The 24935-nt window shown below is 28.0% G+C and overlaps 1 protein-coding gene across 21 annotated transcripts in view; it reads left to right on the top strand.

The window, feature by feature from the left end:
* LOC107453525 (potassium voltage-gated channel subfamily KQT member 1) overlaps nt 1–24935 on the top strand; it is a 432066-nt gene that overhangs the window by 394746 nt on the left and 12385 nt on the right. For 8 of the 21 annotated variants that reach the window (XM_071181310.1, XM_071181311.1, XM_071181300.1 and 5 more), the window contains 4 exons: nt 656–867; nt 5207–5338; nt 12953–13021; nt 18796–18869. In XM_071181310.1, the coding sequence (XP_071037411.1) occupies nt 656–867; nt 5207–5338; nt 12953–13021; nt 18796–18869 (487 nt within the window). The remainder of the gene's footprint in view (nt 1–655; nt 868–5206; nt 5339–12952; nt 13022–18795; nt 18870–24935) is intronic. The other 13 variants (XM_071181314.1, XM_071181312.1, XM_071181305.1 and 10 more) reach the window with 3 other exon arrangements.

Consider the following 24935-nt stretch of genomic DNA (forward strand, 5'->3'; position numbering starts at 1 on the left):
GTGTTTAACAAATCCCAATATCTGTTCAGGACACAGAATTAAGAAGTGCCCCGACACTGTTGAAGATTTTAACGATCATGTTTTAACTACATTATCTGCTCTCATTATCTTATATGCCGTGTTCAAATTAATTAAAAACCTTAGAACAGAGAAATCCTTTGTTCTGTTAATATATTACATTTTATCGTCGTAATCATTTAACATGGTTCTTCGAAACTCTTCGCGAAGGAAAATTAAAAAATGACACAGTTTCAATGCCTTAGACTTAAAGCAAAGCTATAATTTTAAACTACATATACCATCTTGTAGTAAAGAATTATCTGGGCTTTCGAATGGACAAATAACTTAAACATTTTTCAAGTTATTTAGCATTTTTGAAAATTGCCAATTTCGTGACATTTCGACCCCTCTCCCCTTGAAAGGGTGCTGGCTAAATATAAGCTAAACTGATATTAGCTATACTGAAGTAAACTAAACTGATATATAAAATATAAGCTAACAGTCATGAGTAACTTGGCAATTTACAGCAGTTTACAGCAGATTACTCGTAAAAAAGCGTCATTTCATGTAAAGACAGAGCCTTCAAAAAACAGCCATAAGCAGTTAATATAATTAAAAAACTCTCAATTCACTAACAATTTATTATTTTGTACAGGTTCAAGCACAATACTTCCTTTGTCAGTCGTCTTTCAACCATTCGAAGACATAAAACTCCTCACGGGCAACCAGGAAGAGGAAGGTTCGATTCCACTGCATCCACTGATTTCATGTCAACTTCAAAGACGCCATCTGGTGGATCTACCGGGAACTATGTAGATGATGGTACCGGCAAAGATGTATCCGATACATCTAAAAGAAATTCTGATGGTATAATTTTCTACGGAACACTATTTCTTACATGTATTTTTTTAAAAACCTTAAAACGAAGCATGATTTCTGCATAAACTTTATTAATTTATAGTTCTAAAATTTAACAATTTCTACTCACGTTATAATATGAATAGTAAAAATATTGTTAAAAGTAATTTTTTTTCACATTATAGACATTATGTTTTTTATTTCAATTAAATTTCTAATTCCTTACATCACTATACAATAATAATACATGAATAATATAACAATAATTACCACAAATTTCCACGTTTATAGTATAACTTCAATACATATAAGAAACTTAATTGTGTTGTTGTGATAAATATGATTTCGAATCTCCTCTCTCAAATAAATCTTAATTTATAACATTTTGAAAAAAAATCGAAGTAAGCTTTTTTTTCATTTTTATTAATTAGAAAATTCAAAACAAGGCTAGAATTATTTGCTAAAAGTAAAAGCAGTTATTCACTAATATATTATACCAAAAAAAAAAAGATTCTGTAACTAAAAGTCAATTCTTTTAAGATTTTAAAAATAGATTTGAGATAAGAAATTTTTGCCTAAAAAATTCATTTTCCTAATTAGGCAGATTTCAGTTAATTCATTATTTTTTAATTAAAAGTTATACCTGAAAAACTTTTTTTAAATATACAGAGAAACATAAAATGCTTTTAAACCGTTTTCTCTTCTTTTTAGTTTTGATCTTTTTTAAAAAATGAGTGCAAAGCGATTTAATGAATGAAAGGAAAATATTAAACTTAATGAGTAGAATATGTATCTTAAAGAAATGTACGTAAATGTTGATTTTATGAGAAAACTTTTTTAATCTATCTTATCATATAATTTTAACTTTCTAATATCATATAATTTACAACTTAACAACTTACAGAACTTAAACTTTAATTAAAAGTATTTTAAAAGTAAGCATGCTGGAAGAAAACTAAAAAATTTATTTTACTGAGTATATGTTAAAATTTAATTATTTGAATTTTTTATCGTCTTATATAAAAGAACAGTATTTATTTTTATAACAACAATTAAATTTTTATTTCCCTACAAGTAATAGAGTATTATCCTACAAGAATGTGGTAAATAGAGTAATTAATATGATATGTATATTAATATAATATATATAATGTTAAATATGAAAAAAAGTATAAAATAATTTCTCATGAAGTTTTTAGCTAATTATAAATAATATAATTATAGTAGTTAACGAAACTTCACCTGGCTTTAATTAAAACACTTTTCTCAAGCTAATAATGTAAATTTTATTTCGTTCCCTAAATTTTAAAACTTTTGCGATACTCTGAAAGAAGACAAGCATTCATAAAAACATCGTTTGTGTTGGAAATACTGTTATAGAATTATGTATTTTTGCGAGTATAAAATTTTTTAAAAAAACTTGTGCTCTTAATGATATTTAAAATAAAATCTTGTGACAGATTATAAAAATAATTACATTAAAAAAACTGTGTTTTTTCCAAGTGCAGAATATTTTATTTATGTCGGTGACTTTTTGAGCTAAAATAATTTATTGAGAAATAAAACTTAATTGGAATTTAATGCTCGGAGAAAAAAATATTCAGAAAAATTACCGTACTGCACATAGTAATAACAATTCTAGTAAAAAATAATAGTAGTTTTTTGTAATAAAACCAATATATACGGTATTTAAACCATTCGTTTCATAATTTTCCGTTCCGGTTTAAAGGTTTTTCCGATCTGGTTTTCAAAATTATAATTCCTATTATCACTACTAGTAAAAATTGCAAAACTGAAAAATAAATTTAACTGGGTTTTATACCATGCTCTAAGGTATCACGTTAAAATTAGTAAGCTTAATAAAACTTAAAAAATTTTATCACTTATTATAAAACCATATCTTATTATTAATTTTTCAAAATCAATACCAAAGTGCTTCAGTAAAAACTATATAGCGCTTTGGCGTTCCCATAGAACCAGAAACACGGTAAATTTCACCATATTCTTGTAGTCTTGACCATAGTTTTTTCTCAGTGCTGCAATAAAGAAAAATTTAAATTTAATTAAGTTTCAGACCATTCCAATCGAGATATTTGCTCGGGTGTCAGATAATTTTACCCTAAAATTTCGCCAAGTGATTTTGGATTAAAGTGGTTAGTTTAAAAGCAACGTTTTAAAGTTTTATTTGGTTAGCAGTGCCATCTGTTGACCAATTTTTTAATTAAATTTGAGACAGAGTGAAAATTAACCAGATTATTGAGCAAAACACAGGTAAACACGAAAAATTAGTTTTTATTTCCTTCCGTTTTTCTTGTTAGATTTTTTTTAACATTCATAATTTTTAGGCCACCCGGTATCTGAAAAGTCTTTTAAAATTATCGAATATCGCCGCTATCATTGATTTCCATTTGTATAATACATGCCATTGTGTACCATACTCAACGGAAATCTTAATAATGATTCCGTAGATTTGAACTGATTGTAGATTTGAATTATTTGTCTTTTTAAAAATGAAAAAAAATAATAAAAATTGGCATTTAATGCCTAATCAAATTCATGCTTAATGCATAAGGATATTCGAATATTAATTTTTTTGCTATAAATACTGTTACTTACACTTTTGTCTTCTACACTTAAATAATTTTTTCGAGATCAAAATTTATAATTGATGGAAAGAACAATTTTTGATAAGCTCTTAATTTGCTCTATAATTCAGCTTTAGGAGCTTCAAAATTTCTAAAAGTGTCTATCACTGCAATAAAATAATGCAATAAAATTTATGTAAGAACGTCTAATATATATTAAATTTCAAACACATTTTACTGTGTCAGTTGGAAAGATCTTGAATTCAGTTACGCTTTTAGTAAGGCTTTTATTTTTTGACGGAAGAGAAGGGCAGAATATTACTTCTATACCCTTAAACAGAAACATCAAACCTCAAATAGAATATATATAGCGTGATACATAGGTTTTAAATATATTCCAACATTAATTTATTCTTTTGAAAACATCAAAATTATAAAATTCAAAAGTACCTTACTTTCAAAATAATAACACAAATATATATGTGAATTTTGTTAGCTAACTTGCTTCTTTAAATTTTACATTTAGCTAATCATATTTACAAACAAATCAACAATATGTTTATGGATTCATTTTAATTATATACGTTAATTAAAACTTATATACGTTAAACATAATAAAACACACTTTTAATCTTATTTCCATCCCTTTTATCAAATTCCAACTGAGAGGCATAGTTTTATTCCATTAACAATGCATTATAAGAATATTTAATTTATTCTAATAATCCATTATTTAACATCAAAGTCACGATTTCTTATCTTAAATAGCATCTTCAATACTCTAAATTTTGAAGTATGTCTGAATAAACATATATTCTTTCTTTTTTTTGAAAATAGGCAGTAAAATTCAATTTATTGCTTTTACGTTAACATTTGTATTTTATTCAAACTTGTATCAAATTTACATGCAAAAAGATTAATTATTAGATACATTTTTTTATATCATTTACAATATCAATACAACCACACAATATATAATTTTGATACATCAGTCAGCAATATTTAATGTGCTTACAAGCAAGCTACGAGAAACAAAATAATTTATTCTTATTTTTTAAAGAACAAATAAAACAGCAAAATTTTGATTTTCGAATATTATTATTCCATTTTATTCTAAGTCTCAAATTATTTTATTTAAAAGTATGTCGTACAATTTTTTTCACAAACTAGCCATTTATTTAATCAGTAATTATATCCTATGTAATTTAGTTAATCAGTAATATAAGGTTTAAATTTTGCACTAAATCATTTGACTTTTAAACAAAGAATTATACATAAATTCTTACAGAAAAAATGAATTATACAGAAAAAATTGTACATAAAATTAGATTGAATTTTACATCACGAAGTTCAATAAATCATATTCTTTTAATCATCAATTTAATTTTAATTGTGTCTGAAAAATTAAATATCATGCTAAAACCTTTTACTTTCAACAACAAAACACGTTTAGAAAGCTGCCTTATGTAGACATTAGCTTTACGCTTTAACCTATACAACTTCTTTAGAACTGCTGTTAATGCATAAATCAATTTATGCATGCATGGTTGTTGCTGTTTTTTAAATGTCCTTTAGATGTAACTGTATGTTGTCAACATGACATTTTTTGGTGTAGAGCTTTTTTGACTATAATAAAGCATGGTAGCTGTTATAGTTTATTGCAAGTGAACATTCGGTACTACCCATTTTGTGTTGTATATCTGTATGGTATGTGTTTGTGTATAAAACCTTTTTTTATTCTTCCCTGATGTATTACTAACCAGAATGCATTGTGGAGTGTGCTGACGTCATGACTACACCTAAAGGCCTGTGCAACATGTTGCAGAAAGAATTCAGCTGTCCGCCATATGTGGCGCTGTCGCCAGCATTTCTCTCCTCCGAACAAACATCCCCAGGTTGGCGGTAAACCAAAACATAAATCAGCACTACTTTCTATAAATTCGCACCTATTTCAAATTGAACATAAAGTTTAAGAAAACTATTGTGAATATCTATTTTGGTTCAGTTAGCGTAGTTATCAGTAATGGAAAGTATTAGTTTCAGGGAAATATTTTGAAATTATTTATTGAAAATTATTTATTTTCTCAACAGTATAAAGAAATTTGAACAGTTTAGTTTGTTTAAAGAACAAAATATTTTCAGATAGGTGGTAAATAAAACGTTAATTAACGTATTTTTTATGAGAAACATTTCAGGGAAATATTTTGAGATTATTTATTGAAAATTATTTATTTTCTCAACAGTATAAAGAACTTTGAACAGTTTAGTTTGTTTAAAGAACAAAAAATTTTCAGATAGGTGGTAAATAAAACGTTAATTAACGTATTTTTTATGAGTTTGAGCCACTTTAAATTATTTATAATAAAGTTTAAAAAAATTAATATTAATATCTATTTTGTTTCAGTTATCAATAATGGAACGTATTAGTTTCAACGAAATATTTTGAAATTATTTACTGAAAATTATTTATTTTCTCAACAGTATAAATAATTTAGAGCAGTCGAGTTTGTTTAAAAAATAGAAACTTCTCAGTTTGGAGATAAATAAACTTAAATTAGCATATTTCTTGTGAGTTTGAACCATTTTAAAATTTTTATAATGAAGTTTAACAAGAAATTTATATGAATATCTATTTCGGTTCAGCTGGAGTAGTTATCAATAATGGAAAGTATTAGTTTCATGGAAATATTTTGATATTATTTATTGAAAATTATTTATTTTCTCAACAGTATAAACAATTTTTAATAGTTTAGTTTGTTTTAAGAACAAAAATTTCTCAGTTAGGCGATAAATAAAAAGTTAATTAACGTATTTCTTATGGGTCTGAACCATTCTAAATTATTTGTAATAAAGTTTAAAAAATTAATATCAATATCTATTTTGGTTCAGTTAGAGTAGTTATCAATAATGGAAAGTATTAGTTTCAGGGAAATATTTTGAAATTATTTATTGAAAATTATTTATTTTCTCAATAGTATAAACCACTCTGAATAGTTTAGTTTGTTTAAAGAACAAAATTTTCTCAGTTTGGAGGTAAATAAAACGTAAATTAGCATATTTTTTATCGGTTTAAACCATTTTAAGTTTCTTATAATGAAGTTTAACAAAAGATTAATATGAATATCTATTTTGGTTCTGTTGGAGTAGTTATCAATAGTGGAAAGTATTAGTTTCAGATAAATATTTTGAAATTATGTATTGAAAGATTTTTTTCTCATTAGTATATGCAACTTTGAACAGTTTAGTTTGCTTAAAAAGAAACAAAAAATTTCCATGTTGGCAAATAAAACTTAAATTAGCATATTTTTTATGGATTTGAACTATATTAAATTAAGTATAATAAAATTTTCAAAAAAATTTTTATGAATATTTGTTTTGGTTCAGTTAGCGAAGTTTTCAATTATAAAAAGTATTACTTTAAGAGAAATATTTTAATTTATTTATTAAAAAGCATTTTCTTAATAATACACAACTTTTAATACTTTATTTTGTTAAGAACATTGTTAGATATCGTTAAACAACTTATTTATCTATTTCAAGTTTGGTGCTGAAATAAAACATGAATTTAGACTACTATCTATAAATTTTTATTCATGGGAAATTAAATATGTAATTTAAAAAACAATACACAAATATCTATTTTTGCATAGTTAGAATTGATATCAAAAATAGAAGGTATTATTTTGAAGGAAATATTGATGACGAGCTTACTTTGACGAATAACTTACTCACTGCACTGCGAATCCTTCGAACATATTATGGTATTTTAATAATTATTTAAGGTAATATTCGATGCAACTGTACTAGATTCTAAAATTTAACTCTTATTTCTTAGAAAATCTTAAGAATTGTGAAAAATAATCGGAGATTATTTTCCATCCAAAACCTAAATCCATACTACAGATTAAAAAAATCTACATGAATCTAATGACGTCAATTCAGAAAACAGAGAAAATTCATTTTGTAATTGAATTTAAATTTGAATCACACGATCAAATCACTACATTTTTTTAGACAAGGCTGTTGTGGCATTAATTTTCCCGCAATCTGGTGTTGCCACCATATTTCTATCCTATCTATTCGGCTTCAAAAATTATCAGTACTTATAGGTTGGCCGAGAGCAAGTAAATTCAATTTTTATTTAGCTTAAAACAAAATGACCTGAATAAAAATAGTATCTACTTGAGCCTACAGTACTTGAGCCTACAGCCTACAGTATCAAATTATCTTATGATAAAAATGTTAGCGATAATTGTAAATCGTAGGAGGATGGTAGAAATAGAAAAAAAATTTATTCTATGTGTAAGTTCTTAATTAAGAGTCACGAGATATTTTAGTTTGCAGTGTACTTATATATTTTTTAAAAGAAACTACAGATCTTACTACTTTTTACTTTCATTAATAAATCTAAAGTATTCTAGCTAATCAATAAAAAGATTTATTAGAGACTTTTTATATTACTTATATACTAGTAAAGACATTGTACTTCTGCTAAAAAAAATTCTTACTTATTCAGTAAAAAAATACATGACGTTTTCGATAAAAATTAGAGTTTTTTTTTCTTTTAAAAAGTTGTGCGTATGAAAGCGAATGATATATATACCTATATTTTACATTTTCTTACTAAAATAGTAAATACAAAGTAATTCTTCTTTTTATGAAGCTAGAAATTTTATTTTATTCATAAGTTTAGATTACAAAAAAAAAATATATTCATTCAAACAGGTATTATTTCGTTAAATGTTATACTTATTTTAAACAGAAAAAGTAACACAACGATTTTAGTATAAATTAAGTAATTTAAATTTCGAGAAATTAGTAAAAGAAATTAATGGGAAAAAAAACATTGTTGAATACCAATTTTCATGAAATCTTCAAGCATTTTTTGAGACTATTAAAAATTTTGTGCAACTAAATGCAAAAAATTATGGTAAAAATTCTTTTAAAATGTTTTCAAGAGCTATTTGTATGCTACATAAAATTATCATAAAATAGGCTTCAATTCCTGCCATTAATAAAAAAATTTTGCACAATAATCTCTTCCAAGATTCTCCTTATTCTTATGTTAAAATTCTTGCTTTAAACAAATTCACAAACAATTAACAAAATTCTTTTGTTAAGATAAAGTATTTGCAAATCGAAACATTAATGATTCATTCATTATATCTATTATATTTATTTTAAATCAATTTGAAAATAAAGAAATGTTATGTATTTATCGAGAAAATGAACTTAAGCTCATTAAATAATATTTTTTTTAAGTTCCGGCGAAGTATTGTAGTTTGCCTAAAAACTTTTAGCCGAAAATATTTAAATTTTTAATGAATAAAATTTTTCATTTAAGCATATCTCCAGAGAGATGGAATTTAAATTGATTTTGAATCATGAAAAATAGAAAACAATGACTGTTTTATATACGCAATATTAAAAGCAGTAATTATTAATATTACATGGCTTTATTTTATTTAAGGCTTCTAAAAGGATAAACAATTATCAGACGTCAGAAATTTTTAAAATATACACATTAAGCATAAAAAAGTTCGCAATATCCAAACATAAATGTTTGGATGGCAATCAAGAGTCTAATCTTAAAAATATATATGGTTATTAATTCCTTGAACGTTATATCCAAACAAAACCCTTTTTACCATTTTCTGAATTACCTCGTGCATTTTTTAAACTTTTTTCTTCTCAAAATTTTTTTACAGGTATATTTCATAGTTTTCTCTTTTATTTCATTACATCACCCTAAATTTTAACAGACAGCTACATCTATAGCAAATGAAACTGAAAATGCGGTGGCCAGAGAATATTGGAGTTTTATAAGTTCAAGTAAATGTCAGGGAATTTAATTAAAATACGCGAAATATAACGAAAAAATGAACTAATTTAAGTTAAATATCTAAAAGTTCAATGATTTTCAACAAAAAATTGGCCAAGTAATAATTTTAATTAAAAAAATATTAACCATTTTCAACTCTAACAGAAAATAAAAGTGTTTTGTAACATACTTTTTGCACAAAAATCTGTCATCTAATGAATTAATAATAAAACGTATGCCACTAGTTACAAAAATTAGTGAACTTCGATAAAATCAATCCAGAAAAACCAGGGGAAAATTAAGATTTTTTTTAAGTGTCAGTAGCCATTGTACAAAAGTTTTTGTATCAGAGAAATTAGATGCATCAATCTAGAAAAATCAATGAAAATTTAGGATTTTTTCTGAATGTTTGTGGCCATACAAATAAAGTCTTTTTTTTTCCCCTCACAATACAATTAAATGGACATGTTCTCTTATAATTATGATTCATCATAGATTTATCTGAGTGAATTATAAAAGCACAGAGTCAGATTAATTTTTGAATATACATTATCAAGTCAATTTAACATTATCAAGTCAACTTTGCATTATCAAGTCAATTTTTTTTTTTGCACAAAAATCTGTCTTCTAATGAGTTAAGAATAAAATGTGCCACAAGTTACAAAAATCAGTGAACTTCGATAAAATCAGTTTCGAAAAAACAGGAAAAAGTTAGGATTTTCTTTAATGTTAGTGGCCATTGTGTAAACGTTTTTGTATCAAAGAAATTGGATACATCAGTCTAGAAAAATGAATGAAAATTTGGAATTTTTTCTGAATGTTTGTGGCCATACAAATAAAGTCTTTTTTCCCCTCACAATACAGTTAAATGGACTTTTTCTCTTATAATTATGATTCATCATAGATTTATCTGAATGAATTTTAAAAACACAGAGTCAGATAAATTTTTGAGTATATATTATGAAGTCAATTTAACATTATCAAGTCAATTTATTTTTTGCACAAAAATCTGGCATCTATTGATTTAAGAATAAAATGTACCACAAGTTACAAAAATCAGTGAACTTCGATAAAATCAGTTTCGAAAAAACAGGAAAAAGTTAGGATTTTCTTTAGTGTTAGCGGTCATTGTGTAAACGTTTTTGTATCAAAGAAATTAGATACATCAATCTAGAAAAATCAATGAAAATTTAGGATTTTTTCTGAATGTTTGTGGCCATACAGATAAAGTCTTATTTCCCCTCACAATACAGATAAATGGACTTGTTCTCTTATAATTATGATTCATCATAGATTTATCTGAATGAATTTTAAAAACACAGAGTCAGATAAATTTTTGAATATACATTATCAAGTCAATTTAACATTATCAAGTCAATTTATTTTTTGCACAAAAATCTGGCTTCTATTGAATTAAGAATAAAATGTACCACAAGTTACAAAAATCAGTGAACTTCGATAAAATCAGCTTCGAAAAAACAGGAAAAAGTTAGGATTTTCTTTAGTGTTAGTGGCTATTGAGTAAAAGTTTCTGTAGCAAAGAAATTAGATACACCAGTCTAGAAAAAACAGAGAAATTTCAGGATTTTTTGTGAGTGCTTGTGACTATCCATTTAAAGTCTTTTTTTCACCTCACAATTCAGTTGAATAGACTTGTTATAAATGTAATTTTGATTCATCATAGATCTATCTAATCAAATTTTAAAAATGCAGAGTCAGATTAATTTTTGAACATACATTATCAAGTTATCAAATTTTAAAAATGCAGAATCAGATTAATTTGTGAATATATATTATCAAATCAATTTAACATTATCAAGTCAATTTAACATTATCAAGTCAATTTTACATTATCATGTCAATTTCTGTTTTGCGCAAAAATCTTGCGCCTAATGAATTAATAATAAAATGTACCGCAAGTTACAAAAATTAGTGAACTTCGATAAAATCAGCTTCGAAAAAACAGGAAAAAGTTAGGATTTTCTTTAGTGTTAGTGATCATTGAGTAAAAGTTTTTGCACCAGAGAAATTAGATACATCAATCTAGAAAAACCGGGGAAAATTTAGAATTTTTTCTGAGTGTTTGTGACTATCCATTTAAAGTCTTTTTTTTCACCTCACAATTCAGTTGAATAGACTTGTTATAAATATAATTATGATTCCTCATAGATTCAGTTCAATTAAATTTTAAAAATGCAGAGTCAGATTAATTTTTGAATATGCATTATTAAGTCAATTTAACGACAATATAATTATTTAACACACCAAAACAGAAATTGAGATCCTTCCCAACAACATTTCCTGAAATCAATTTCAGCGATAGAATATACAGTTAGAAGGACCGAGCTTTTAAAGGATTTATCTCTTCATTCATTATGCTCTGAATCCCAAAACAGAGAAACAGTAAATTTAATTCAGGAATCATTTCACCCAGGCATGCAAGCTTTCGTGTAGTTTCATTATGAGTTACTATATTCACGGGGCTTAGAGACAGATAAAAGGATCGGACTGTAATTGTTTTCTAAATCATGGTCTGCGGATTTTCAAACGAGCCATGAGGTGCCCGATTCATTTATAAAGGATTCATTGTTCTGATTTCACGTCCGGTTTAGATTAATTTCGGTGTATGCTTTTAAAGAGGTAATATCGTGGAAAGTAATCTCTGGTATTGAACATGAAGAGGTTAAAAATTAATTGACAAATTATTAGTACACGAAATCTGTTATTTAATACCAGTAGTTTATTTATATGACATAAAATGTATTGAAAAGGAAAAATATGTTTTATATTAATAATGTAAACATAATTTACATAAACTTTAATATTAAGTAAATATTACTCGGTGAAATTAAAAATATTTAAATGAAGCCTGTTATAGATATTTACTGCGTATTTGAAATAGGTTCGAATGCTTTGCCAGGTACACTAAATTGAAACTAAATTGCTCTTCTTGAAAAGTTTTTACGTAACAAAACTTAAGAAATACAAATATTTAATTGTTTTTTTGCCCAAATTTGTAAAATTGTTTTAAAATACTTTTTTTCTAATTTTTATTTTTAATCGCGTAGCTGATTTTCAGTGTTTTAGGCAAAAAGCAGCTATCTTCCATTTGTGATGATTGAAATGAGGTGCACTGCCTTGTGCCAAAAAAGAAAACTCTAATTTGCATAAAAATGCACCTGAAGTTTTGTTTCTGAAAAATGAACCAAATACTTTTAGTTTCATAAAAATGTATTTTCGTGAAAAAATAAAAACAGTTATTTCCAACAACCATGCATACTTTAGGGTGTTTTTATTAACTAAATTTGAAAATTTTCAAATTCTTTTACTGTTTTCTATAAACACACAATTCGATAGTTAACTTATTTTTACAGCTTCTTTATTTTTTTCCGTTATCTAATATTAATCATATACTCATATAGCGTTTAATACATTTATTTTCAATTTTTTATTTCGGTAGTTCATAATTGGAAACTTTTCTCATATTAATTTCCAGTAAGAGTCATAAATTTTAAAAAAAAACGAAAAAATTTAGAACGGACCATACCCTCTAAACCAAGTTATGTCACGAAACTATCTTTTGAAACAAAATCTGAAATTTATGTAAAACAAAATTTCGCTTATGATTTAAAAGTGAAATAGCATTTCAAAAATATGTTTTAAGTGGTATTTGTTCTTCCAAGCGTAGGCTCAAGACGAGGCAGTTTCTGTGTAAATCTCTTCAACAGGGTTCGTAAAGATAGTCCCTCTTCCTGCGGTAAGCTTAAAGACACTGAGGGAAAAATACGTAAAAAATTGCACAAGTTTATTTAATTTTTTCTTAAGCACATTTTTCTATCAGATGCAATTATTTGCTTGGCTTCAACACTTCGCTTAGAAATAGCTTCTGAAATACGCATCACTCTCATCTTTTAGGTAGCAAGTCTGTCTTATTTTTCACATGCCACCTTTTCTAAAACTATTAATGTAGGTATATTATGACCACCCTCCATCTATAACAATGGGCTTGCCCAGGTCTTCATGGTTTCTCGCCCAGGAACAAAGTTTTCATGGAGCACATTAGGACCCATAATCTTCATAGAACGATCCCTGACGTCTGTAAGCTACTTGAACATAGTTGCAGACCAGATTCACCCATTCATGGCAACAGTTTCTCCTGCTGGGGATGGTGTTTACCAACAGAATAATGCACCATGCCATAAGGGTCGAATCGTCGAGGAACTTTCCAGTGACTTTCAAGTCATGTCTTGTCCCCCAAATTCACCTGACCTTAATCCAATAGAGCATTTGTGGTCCTACTTGGAAAACCAAATTCGTACTGCCACGCTACCCCCTCGCAATGTGAGGGAATTGCAGGACCAGTTGGTGAGCGCTTGGTACCAGATACCTCAGACTACCTATCAGCACCTTGTGGAATCAATGCCATGGCGGGTGCTAACAGTTTTGAGGGCTAAAGGTGGTCCTACATGTTATAAGCAGGGTGGTCATAATGTAATGGCTCTTAGGTGTATAAATGTAGTTAAATATATAGACATAGGTTTTTGTTTAAAAATGTATATCACCAGAAATCTGAATAATAATGTTTCTCGACTCTTTCAAAGAATAAAAATGCCTAATAAAAATTAAGTCTTCTAGAGCAGGGGAAGCTCTTAAAAACTGATAAATTATGCTAATAATGCTACGAAATTAAAACTTTTTAGCTAGAAAATACTTAAAATGTCAAAGAAAAACCTTCTTAAAGGTCTAGCCTCTTTTTCTTTAAAAATACCAAAATGTAAAATTTTAAGCAAAAAACATAGTATTAAAATACCAAATAATATCTAAATGAGCTCAGTTATCAGAAGAATTTCAATCATATGAACATTGAATTAAATTTGCCCAAGAAAAAAGTTTGGTCCTTGAACCACATTGTAAAAAACTCCGAATCCAATTGTGGTATAAAGTACTGGCACACAGAGTGCCGGTACTCTTTACAGTAAAATCCAGTATTACCGGGACATGTTACGGAACAAAACTCTTAATTCTGATGCATCGTAATTTTTACAAAAATTACCGTAAAATAATTTAATTAAATAAATATTACTATAAACTTTACGGTAAGAATAAATTTTTACGGATGATGCACCCAAAGTGTCGATACTTTATACCATAATTTGATCCAAAATTTTTAGCAGCCCATAAATATCCATATTTTCAACCAGAATGTGGTATATGTTAGCTTCGACCTTTTGGTGGTTTTAAGTTTCCTTTATATTCTGTTGTTAATACATTAGACACCATAGATAGATTCAGCATTTTCACGTAGTATCCCGCACGTTTAAACATGCTTATTCTGAGCGTGCACTGTAGACAGCCGACTTTGTGCTCGAGTCAGAACCTTGTCTGGAACATACGCATCTTAATGCAAGGGATTTAGTGTGAACATACTAAATCTGCCTAAATAGATTACACAGCTAGTCACGTTCACACATATTTTGAAGTAACTGCGCATGTCCACGAAACAAATTACTCAAGACTTCGCGTGTCCACGCATGCGTTGTTACATCATATATGAAAAAATGAATGTGAAGCATTATTGATAAATATCTCTGTTATCAATGGTAGAGTAATCAGGTGTAATAAGGATAAAAAATATTTAGCCCTAATAACCTTTGATAGTATAAGCCAATCTGAAGCTAAGACTTAATTGTTTGTTGAATCTCCCAAAAATATACTAATGCCTTACAATTTTTAAGAACTTACATATTTTAATTGTAATTTTAAGCTAAATAGACACGGTCTTAAAAAGTTTTAAATATAGAAAAAAATTAAGAGTGGGGCTACAGTTTCTTATAATTGTAAAAAAAAATTTACTATGTGCATTTCCTGAGAATTCATGCACAAAAAAAAAACCAACTTGGATTGACTGTTTGAAATTATATTTTTGTATTTCTTTGAAAGTTATTGACAGGTAATACTGAAAACATTTATCGTTTCTTATTAAATATCTAATGCTACATTAATGCATGTGAATCAAAATGTGAAGTTGAAAACATCGTGTCTAAGATTTTCACATCAATGTTGCGAGAAGGGAAATTATGAAGTTTTCAGAAAAGCTTCTCTTCTTAAACTGTTTTTCTAACAGTTCTTTTTTTAGAAACTCTTCAAAAACATTTTCAATTTGCTTATGAGTTATCAAGTGTTCAAAAATTCAATGTTTTCAACTGAGGAAGTTATAACGTGAGTCAAATCGTTCAACATCATGCTCAGTAAAAAGCATTCGTATATTTTCTTCAAAGGAAATGTTCTGCGTAAAACTATATTATACACGTAGAGAAAAATTCTGGTAAAATTATCGTATTGTTAGTAATAACATTTCTGGTTAAAAGAAAAAAAGACAATTTTGGTAATAAAACCAAAATATATGGTATTTAAGGCATTCCATTTGGACTTTTTTTTTCTGTTCATAACTGTTTACCGGAAATTCTTGTTTTCAAAATTATAGTGCTAAAGACCGCGCATTTAGTGGAAAATACAAAACGGTAAAGGAAAATTAACCAAATAAATGGTTTCTTTACTCATGCTCTAAAGTATCATGGAAAAATTTCCAATTTTTGTGACATTTAACAATTTTATCACATAATATAACACCATATTTTATTGTTAACTTTGCAAAAATCATTGCCAAAGCGAACTAGAAATACGGTAAATTTTACCGTATTCTAGTAGCTTTTAGATCATCCTTTTTATCTCTGTGTATTCATACTTCTTGACCTAGCATAATACCTAAAACCCATAAAACGGCATTTATAGTTGTGAAATGACATTACTTGCTATATAATGCTCAAACAATTTTGTGCAAAATTTACATAGACGTTTAGAAAATTGTGTATTGTGGACAGTATTTTTTACACGTTGATTGTTCTATGGCGCATGTAAGCAACTGGCTATGGTAGAATGCACGTAAAGGCATGAAACTTTTATTGTCTTTTATCAGCATGTCTATTACCTGGACTTATGTTTATAAATATATATATATATATATATATATATTTCTTATATTGTGCATGTTATCTCTATTTGTTCTGTTCTCTTTTCATCAAAAATATATAAAATAATTACTGGCATCTTTTTCACAGTTTTTAGAATAGATAATTTGATATTAACTGAAAAATATCTACTTTATTTGAATGTATTTTTTGTCTATGTTTCTGCTTTTTTTTTCTCTTTCAAATGCATGGTTTTTGCATGCTTATAGTTATATTTCTTGTTTGTATTTCCCAAACAAATATCGAATTGTATAGTTAATAAAAATAAGAGTCTATTTAACCGTTTAACCTCAGAAATTAAATAGTTTTTCGAACTCTAAAGTATTGAAAATAGTAAAATTTATGTAATAAATTATTGTATCAACTAAGAGATTGTTGAAAACACTGCTGTATACAGAAAGTACAGAAGCAGTATAATGAAAGAAATATCCACTTGGCTTAAATACAAAAGTACTACCACGTGTTCAATAACATCGTTTATAATATGCTTTCATAAAATTGTATTCGTTCCTTTTTTCACGAAAAAGAATAAGAACCTCAAATAGAGTTGTAATCATCTAGTTTCCTGCTTTTGATATGTCATGATTTATTATGATACGAATATAATTATTTAATTGATCATCAACACACTATACCTACCAATAATACCAAGAAATAGAATCCTCACCAAAAAAAAGTGTTTTTTTCTATTGAATTATCAAGTGAAAGTCATGCGCGTTTATCTAAGAAAAATCTGCAGCAAGCAAGTATTTCAAACAAAAATAGGTACCATGCACAAGAATTTTTACGAAAAATCAATATCAGATTGAACTATCAAGTTAAGGTCACAAGACTTTAATTTATAGAAATCTGCATCCCAAAATCCCACACTTCAACAAAAAAAAAATGGTTTCCAGTACACACCGAAATCAAGCATCACTGGCAGCGGTCAATGAGTGGATGAGTGACCCCTTTGATTAGCCTGCGAAAAAACAAAGGATACGGGGTATCGATCCTTGTTTAACTGTATTACATTAAGTGCTTGATTTTGAGTGCAGGTCATCAGTCTACCAAAGTGGGGAAGCCATCCCCTCTGCAGAGGATCAAAAACATGATGGTATGTTGTCGGAACATCCTCGGGGATGTTTCACAAACCATCGCCATTAGCCTCTGGTGTGACGGTTATTAAGTACTGCTACTACTAAAATGCATGAATTAGTATTTTCCTATATTTATTTAAAAACATTTTTTACAGTTATTTTTACCAAAAATAAACATCAGATTAAATAATCAATTAAAAGTACGAAATATTTATTTAAAGAAATCTGCTATCCAAGAGTGATGTTTAAAGTATATAGAAAGAAATATTTTAAGACGTCCAGGTTTCAAAAGAAATGGTTAAGACAATTCTTAAGTTTTTAAAAACAAAATACAAATTGTTTTAGAAGCAAATTAAATTACAAAGTAATGTGAGGTAAATAGTGCTAGGTAAAAAAGAATAAAAGCTTTTTTTGAGAAGAAATTAAACTTAATGTGTATAGGTAAATAATTATGAAAAAGCACTTGAAACCTAGATTTAATTTTTCAAAGTAATAATGCTCATTATTCTTAGTGCATTGATACAATTTCAAAATATTCCTCACATTCTGAGCAATAACCCTAATACGTCTACCCCTAAGCACAAAAATCCATCTCAGCATGGACTATACAAAACTATTCACCATATATAGTACGAAGAATTGAGAACTGATTAAATATCTAGGATAAATTTAAATTTTAAATTACTTATTATTTATTATTAGTTCCTTAATATTTTTTCTTATTATGTAGAAGTGACTTTACATAACTTACTTTAATTAAAGTTTTTTTTTATAAATTTAGATTACTTTTGTTATAAGCTACATCATTTCCTTAATTTCTTATACCTTTTTAAATTTGTAATTTTCATAAATATGATTTCTGTTACATTTTTGAATATCACAATTTCATTTTTACAAAGAAAAACGTTATGTAGCCATTTACTACTTTAATTTCAAATTTCACCTGCTTTTTCAAACCTCCTGGTCATAAAGTTTTCGCAAACCAGTAAGAAAATATAATCCGAATTCGTCTCCATTTGTTTCTGATGCAAAAATAAGGATGCTTCGCATGCAATTTTAAAAAAATGACCTTCTGATTGTTTTCATATACCATAATGTTAAATTTGTCAAAAACTTATGATAAGTGTATAAATTATTGTCCTAATATTAACTTATTTAATACAATAATGACGTACTTTTTTTTGCTTTAAACTGGTTTCGTGAATGTAGTTATTTATGTGTAAAGATTTCCTAAACCATTTCTAATATTGTTCCTTTTGATTGCCAAATTTAAAAAGTCCCATGCATGATTAATGTATTATGGTTAGTTTGTTTATTGAAACTTTAGTTGATATATTTGTATTTTGAGTGATTTTAAACTTGCTTTAAAATAAAATATGTAACATTTTTTTTTAAAAAAAATTAAATTTGGAATACTTTTTCAGATGAGGAGCCTGAGGAGCCTAGACTTGCGATTTTGACAAAACAACATAAAAATGCCATTCGTGCTTTGAGAAAAGTATGTAATTTTCAAGTTCAACTGATAATTTTGTGCAAATAGATAGAAAATTTTAGTTATCATAATATTAAAAAGACAAAGAATGCTAGTTATTACGATATATTAAATGCGTCTTTTCAAATGAATGTACCACCGTGCACATGTACGTGTACTCGTAAATCTGTGGAATCGAAAGTCCTGCGGTCTTTCGTTGACCGGTACCATAGGTACAGGGATCTTGAGAAATATTTCTTCCACTTCAGATCTATGTCTAAATTGAGGAAGTGGCCTGACAAAATTGTGATGGTATGTCTTCGGATTATCCTTAGGGATGTTTTCCAGACCGTCACCAATAGTCCATTGTGCAGCTCTAATGCAGCTTAAATAAAGTACTTACCTACCTCAAATGGTGGTTGGTTGGCGTCGTATCCTCTATTGAATCATATTTCAAGGTGTGCTTGAATAGTTTTTGTGATTTCTATGGCATTAAAAGAATACAAATCCTCTTCTGTGGGGTAGTTCAAGAGGTGAAGGCCTGCAGACCTCAAATGGACAAATCAAAATAAAAATAAAAAGGAACTTCTTTATTACTTTTGATTTTTGCAATCGTAACTAGTACACTGTAAGAAATTCCCGGATCAAAATAACAATAATAAGTACCGGCAATCAGAGTGCTGGTATTTTTTACCATGATATCCATTTTTACCGGATGATGTTACGGAAGAAAAAAATCTGATAAGCCATGATTTTTACATTAATAATTACCGTAAAATCACTGAATCACCGTTATTATATAAATGTTACTGAAGAAATTACGGTCTATTATTTTACGGAAAAAATGCATTTTACGGATGGAGCAACCAAAGTGCCGGTACTTTATACCGTAATTTGAGGTGGAATTTTTTACTGTGTATGTGGTGAGTAGATTGGGTTCCAGTCACCTACAAAAATACGATCTTAATGGTTTGAGGGGCTAAACTTAAATATGCTAAAATATTTGTGCAGACCATATTTTATATCATAAAATCAGACACAAAAAGATACTTTTTTCTGAACAAACATGACCTTTTCGACGAATTTGGATTTTTAATGCTCAAGATAAGCCTCGTTTTGGAGACCATGGTACCAAATATTTAAACAGGAGTGTAGTTATAAGTTTGGGCTCCTGAATGATAATTTTTTTCTCGCATCATAATGCAAAAAAAAAAACATTTTTAAACTTTCATTTCTCTAAAACTATTTGATCGACTCCGTTCAAATTTTTAGTTTCATCATTTAAAATTACATTGCTTATTTAATGAAAAAATTTGTATCCCCGATAATTCAAAAATGTCTTTCTATATAGATAAATCGTAAGGGCCTCAATACTGTAAAAATTTCCGGATAAAATTACGGTATGAAGTACCGGCACTTAGGGTGCATCATCCATAAAATCCATTTTACCGTTAAATCCATTGATACCGAAAAATATTATATAGTATTTTTTACAGTGATCTTTATTTAATTAGAGTGATTTGGTGATTTTATGGTAATTATTACTGAAAAAATTAAGGTTAATCAGATTTTTTTGATCCCTAACATGTAGCGGTAAAAAGTACTTGCATCTCGAGTGACTATACTTTTTACCGTAATTTGATAAGGATTTTTTTACAGTGCACTGCACTAGCTTAAGATTGACTCATCCTTTAACCTTGTCGTGAATAACTGTTACAAACTTACAACAGTTAAGGAAATATTTTATTATCTGAAAAGCGTTATTGGTCAAATCCTAGTATAGTTTACACGGATGGTGCGATTTTTAAAAATGCCGCCAATTCCAAAATAACGCTTTGACGCTTGTCACCATATTCCAAATTGCAAATGCAAAATGGCTAAAAAGCAATAACCCACTAAATCTCGCCAAATCAACAACTACTGATTGCGAACTTTATCGCCCATTAAACATCACCGAAGTCACCAAAACCACCGTGTGATGTGTACTAGGATCAATATAACTGATCCTCAATCGAACCATAAAAGCCCCTTGGTTTTGATAATTCAAGATGGGATACCACATTTATATACGTCAAATAATCATTGAACACAATTATTTTGCATTTTTTAAACAATATGCCTGCCTTTCTCTCTTTTAAGGAATTTGAGTAACAATTATTATGTAACGGGTCAACAATCATTCTTTTTAAAATTATTGCTTAAAAAAATATGCAGTTGAATACACCGACAGAAGTTTTTAATGAAATCCTATCTCTCATTCGAATTTATGAATACTTAAAATTACACTGTTTAAGCTTTAGAAAATTTTCATTGCAGTAAAAATGTTTTATTTAGTGAAGATCGAATGTAAGTAAAGTTTCGATAATAAAGAAGATCTTTTGAAAATTTAAGTGCCAAGGATACACTCTTCTTCATCGAAAGCTTTAGTTTCAATTCTATTTATCAAACCTGATATTGGAAGGAAATAAGGAATATTTGTTAAATATGTGAACTTATATTATATCTTTCAGTCATAAAACTCAGAATTTCCCAATTCATTCCCAGCTAAAAAAGGTCACATAAACATTAATTTGCGAATTAACAATTAATGTTAATGAAAAAGTTTTTTTCTGGTACTAATTATATCTTTTTACTAAGTAAAAGATGAAAATCCTTCTTCAAACTATTTCCTTGAATTATCTTTAATCAATTTCCTAAGAATATTTTAGTTTTATAAAAAATTATAATAATATATTAAAATTTTAAAAAAATATTTAATTAAAATTTTCTCTTAGATTTATTTTGACAGCTCATTTAGTTTTAATGCATGTTTATTAAAAAAAATTGCATTAGTAATTTAGTTGTGAAATACATTTTTTAATAATACTATTTATTTATTTAAAGAAGATAGCATTTTAATTCCCTACCAGATTAACTTAATTTTTCACTATCTGAATCAATATAATTTTTTTTTCTGATTATTTGGTGTCTAATAATGTTTTAATGAGTGCTGATATTTAAATTCTAAATAAATAATGCATTTTAAGCATTTCTTTTATCTTATTGGTTAATTCAGAAGATTTTTTAAAAAAACATACGCTGTTTTTTGGAGTAGGTTGATTGCTATTATAGCATAAAATTGAAGCACAGTGCCTAATTTAATTGCATTATGATGAAAAATAACTATTCTTAAACTTGATTATATGATATTGCGATTCAACTTACATGAAACGGTTAAAATTTAACACCTCATTGAAGTTGTACAGAGTGGCACCGTAATCATTCATGGTCACCAATATTATGGTTAAACTGTATCGAATCTGATAATATATTATTTGACATGGTTTTCCGAAGCTCTTTCACTAAGGAAAATAAAAAAGGCCGCAGTTTTAGTGCTTTACATTTAAAATAAAGCTGTAATTTTAAACTATATATACCATTTTGTGGTCAAGAATTATCTGGGCAATTGAATGGACAAATAACTAATATTTCAAAAGTTACTAAACTTTCTTAAAAATCGCCAGTTTGAAAAAAATTTCCCCCTAATTGAAAATTATCAAGATCAACTGACTTATTCTCAGTTTTTGAAAATTATGAGCTCAGATACTGCAACATTGGAGCAAAGCCTTGATGGCTTAGGGTGGTGTTTCCCAAAGTGTGGTACACTTAGCCCCAGGGGTACGGGAACAGTTTATCGGGGGTACGTGTTCTTATGCGAAATATCTTGCAACAAATGAAAATTTTTAAAAATTTTATTTATAAACAATGCTAGCCATTAAAATTTACGATCACGTATTTTTCTATTGGCTATTTTTTGCAGAGTTAACAGTTAATAATTAGTGGTGTCAATAGCCAGTTGTGATTTTCAACTTTATTCCAGATTCTAAAAATGAATGTATTTTTAAAAAAATACATTCATATTTTCATTAGCGATACACAGCGTTACGAAAAAATTAGAAAGGATACACAAAGTTCATAAGTTAGGGAAGCACTGGCTCAGCGGATAGAGCGTTCGCCTTCCAATGAGGTAAACTGGGTTTGAATCCAGACGATGGCTGGTCGATACGAATTCCGTATCTGGCTTCCACCGGTAGACGGATCATGGGTTAGAATCCCCTTGCCGTCAGGCTAACCATGGGATGTTTTAGTGGTTTTCCTCTCCATGTAACACAAATACGGGTTAGTTCGACCAAAAAGTCCTCCACGAAGGCAAATTTCTCCCAATACTTGATCCAGGAGTTCACTCGTCTATATGGATTGGGTTCAAAATTACAACACTACGGAGTTGAACATTAGTAGTCATAAACCCAAAAAAATTGGGTTGGCAGTTTAACGACGGTCATAAAATGAAATAAAAAACATTGGGGTAAGTTTTTAATTATTATAAAATTAGACGCTTTTTATTTTCATAAAACTGTGACTTGTCTCCATATTGACGTTTTGAGGCACTTAGAATAAGTATAGAAAGCGCTGGTTAGAGACTTGACCTAACAGTCATAATTGACTGTTGCAAACTCACGGTAGTTAAAAAATAGCATATTATTTGCAAAAAAATCATCGTTTCACATGACGACGAAGCCTTTATTGAACAATATCCTTAGTGAAACCATCCTTATAAACAATCATAGTTTGAAAACTCATACAACTAGGCATGTTCGTCTGAAACCTTATGCAAGTTGGTTGATGTACTAAGTTTATGCTACATCCTTACACCATTTTCATTTGAATTTATTAAAATACTTCTACTAATTATGAGAAACGCTGTGTTTAGTCATTTTTTTAAAACATATTTCCATGTGCTGTTGGGAAAAAAATCAGGCATTGCTTTTGTCACATTAGATTTTGATAAAATAATTGGAACGAAGTAAATTAAAACTTTAAAATAATTGGGTACAACTACTCATTTCTATGCCAAATCAAGCTTGTTATGCTTCCATTGTCAAAAGAATCGGAGAAAAATAAGAATTATTTCATTGAACTATTGTCCTTCGTTTAACCTCTGACCTATCCTTTTTTGATATCCTTATCCTCTTAAGTGTTTATCCCGAAAAAGGACTTATTATTTCTTTATGCTATCTTTCTTCTCTTCGATCTTCTTCTTTTATAACTGAAGAACTTTTCGGACAAAGAACATGACTAGAAGGCATATCTGATATTATGTCATGCATCAATATTTTATTCGAATTAAGATATTTGGTCAAGTATACTTTTTTTTCAACCAATAAAAGCAGTGATTAATGTCTTTAAAGAACGCAGAAATTAAAACTTAGATTATTGAATCTCTTTATAGAATTTGAAATAATTATTTATTAAGGCAAGAAGTGAAAGATAATCTAATCTATACTTGAAGTTTTGAATATGAATCTCTCTATCTATATATAATATAAGAAGAGAGTGAAACGATAACAAATAGCCAATCACACAACACTTGCGGTTAGTAACGCACGAAACAGCCTTTAAAAATTACGAACGCATGTGTTTGAAAAGGTAAAAGTTTTAATAATGCTGCTTGTTAAAATGTTACAACTAAACTTGCCATCTAAAGCTGAGTGGCGATTTTTATTTCATTTTGAATAATGGTGTCAGAGTTTTCCATTGTTGTCCGTGTATTTCTATTGGCCGAAAAATCACGAGGTGGGATCCAGTTTTTCCTCATTCATTTCAATATTGTTTTGGTTGTGATCAGCATAAAATTAACAATAGTCGTAAAGGTAATGTTTTCCTTTAAATATTTTTGTATCCCGAATTTAAACTTATTTTCCAGTACTGCTATTATTAGCGAAAATATTTAATTATGGTTGTGAACTCATCAAATTTGTTTGAACAGTATAATGTTATAAGAATATAAATGTTATTTTAAAAGATGATTACTTCGAAAAATCACTTCTGTTCACCAAGAGATGTAAATGTTTATAATACTAATAGATAGTAATATTTGGACGTGGGAACTAGAGGCACAAGCGTAAGCAAACAGAATTCCTTTTAGTACATATATGTTAAGTGAATAATTTTAACTTTAAAAGAAAAACTGTTTTCTGCCAAGAAAAGACAATTATTGCGAAGCATTCATCGGGGTTGGTGAGCGGCAGCGGACAGAGGATATATATATATATA

This window comes from Parasteatoda tepidariorum, chromosome 5 (genome assembly GCF_043381705.1).
Source record: "Parasteatoda tepidariorum isolate YZ-2023 chromosome 5, CAS_Ptep_4.0, whole genome shotgun sequence".
Classification (NCBI taxonomy): Eukaryota; Metazoa; Arthropoda; class Arachnida; order Araneae; family Theridiidae; genus Parasteatoda; species Parasteatoda tepidariorum.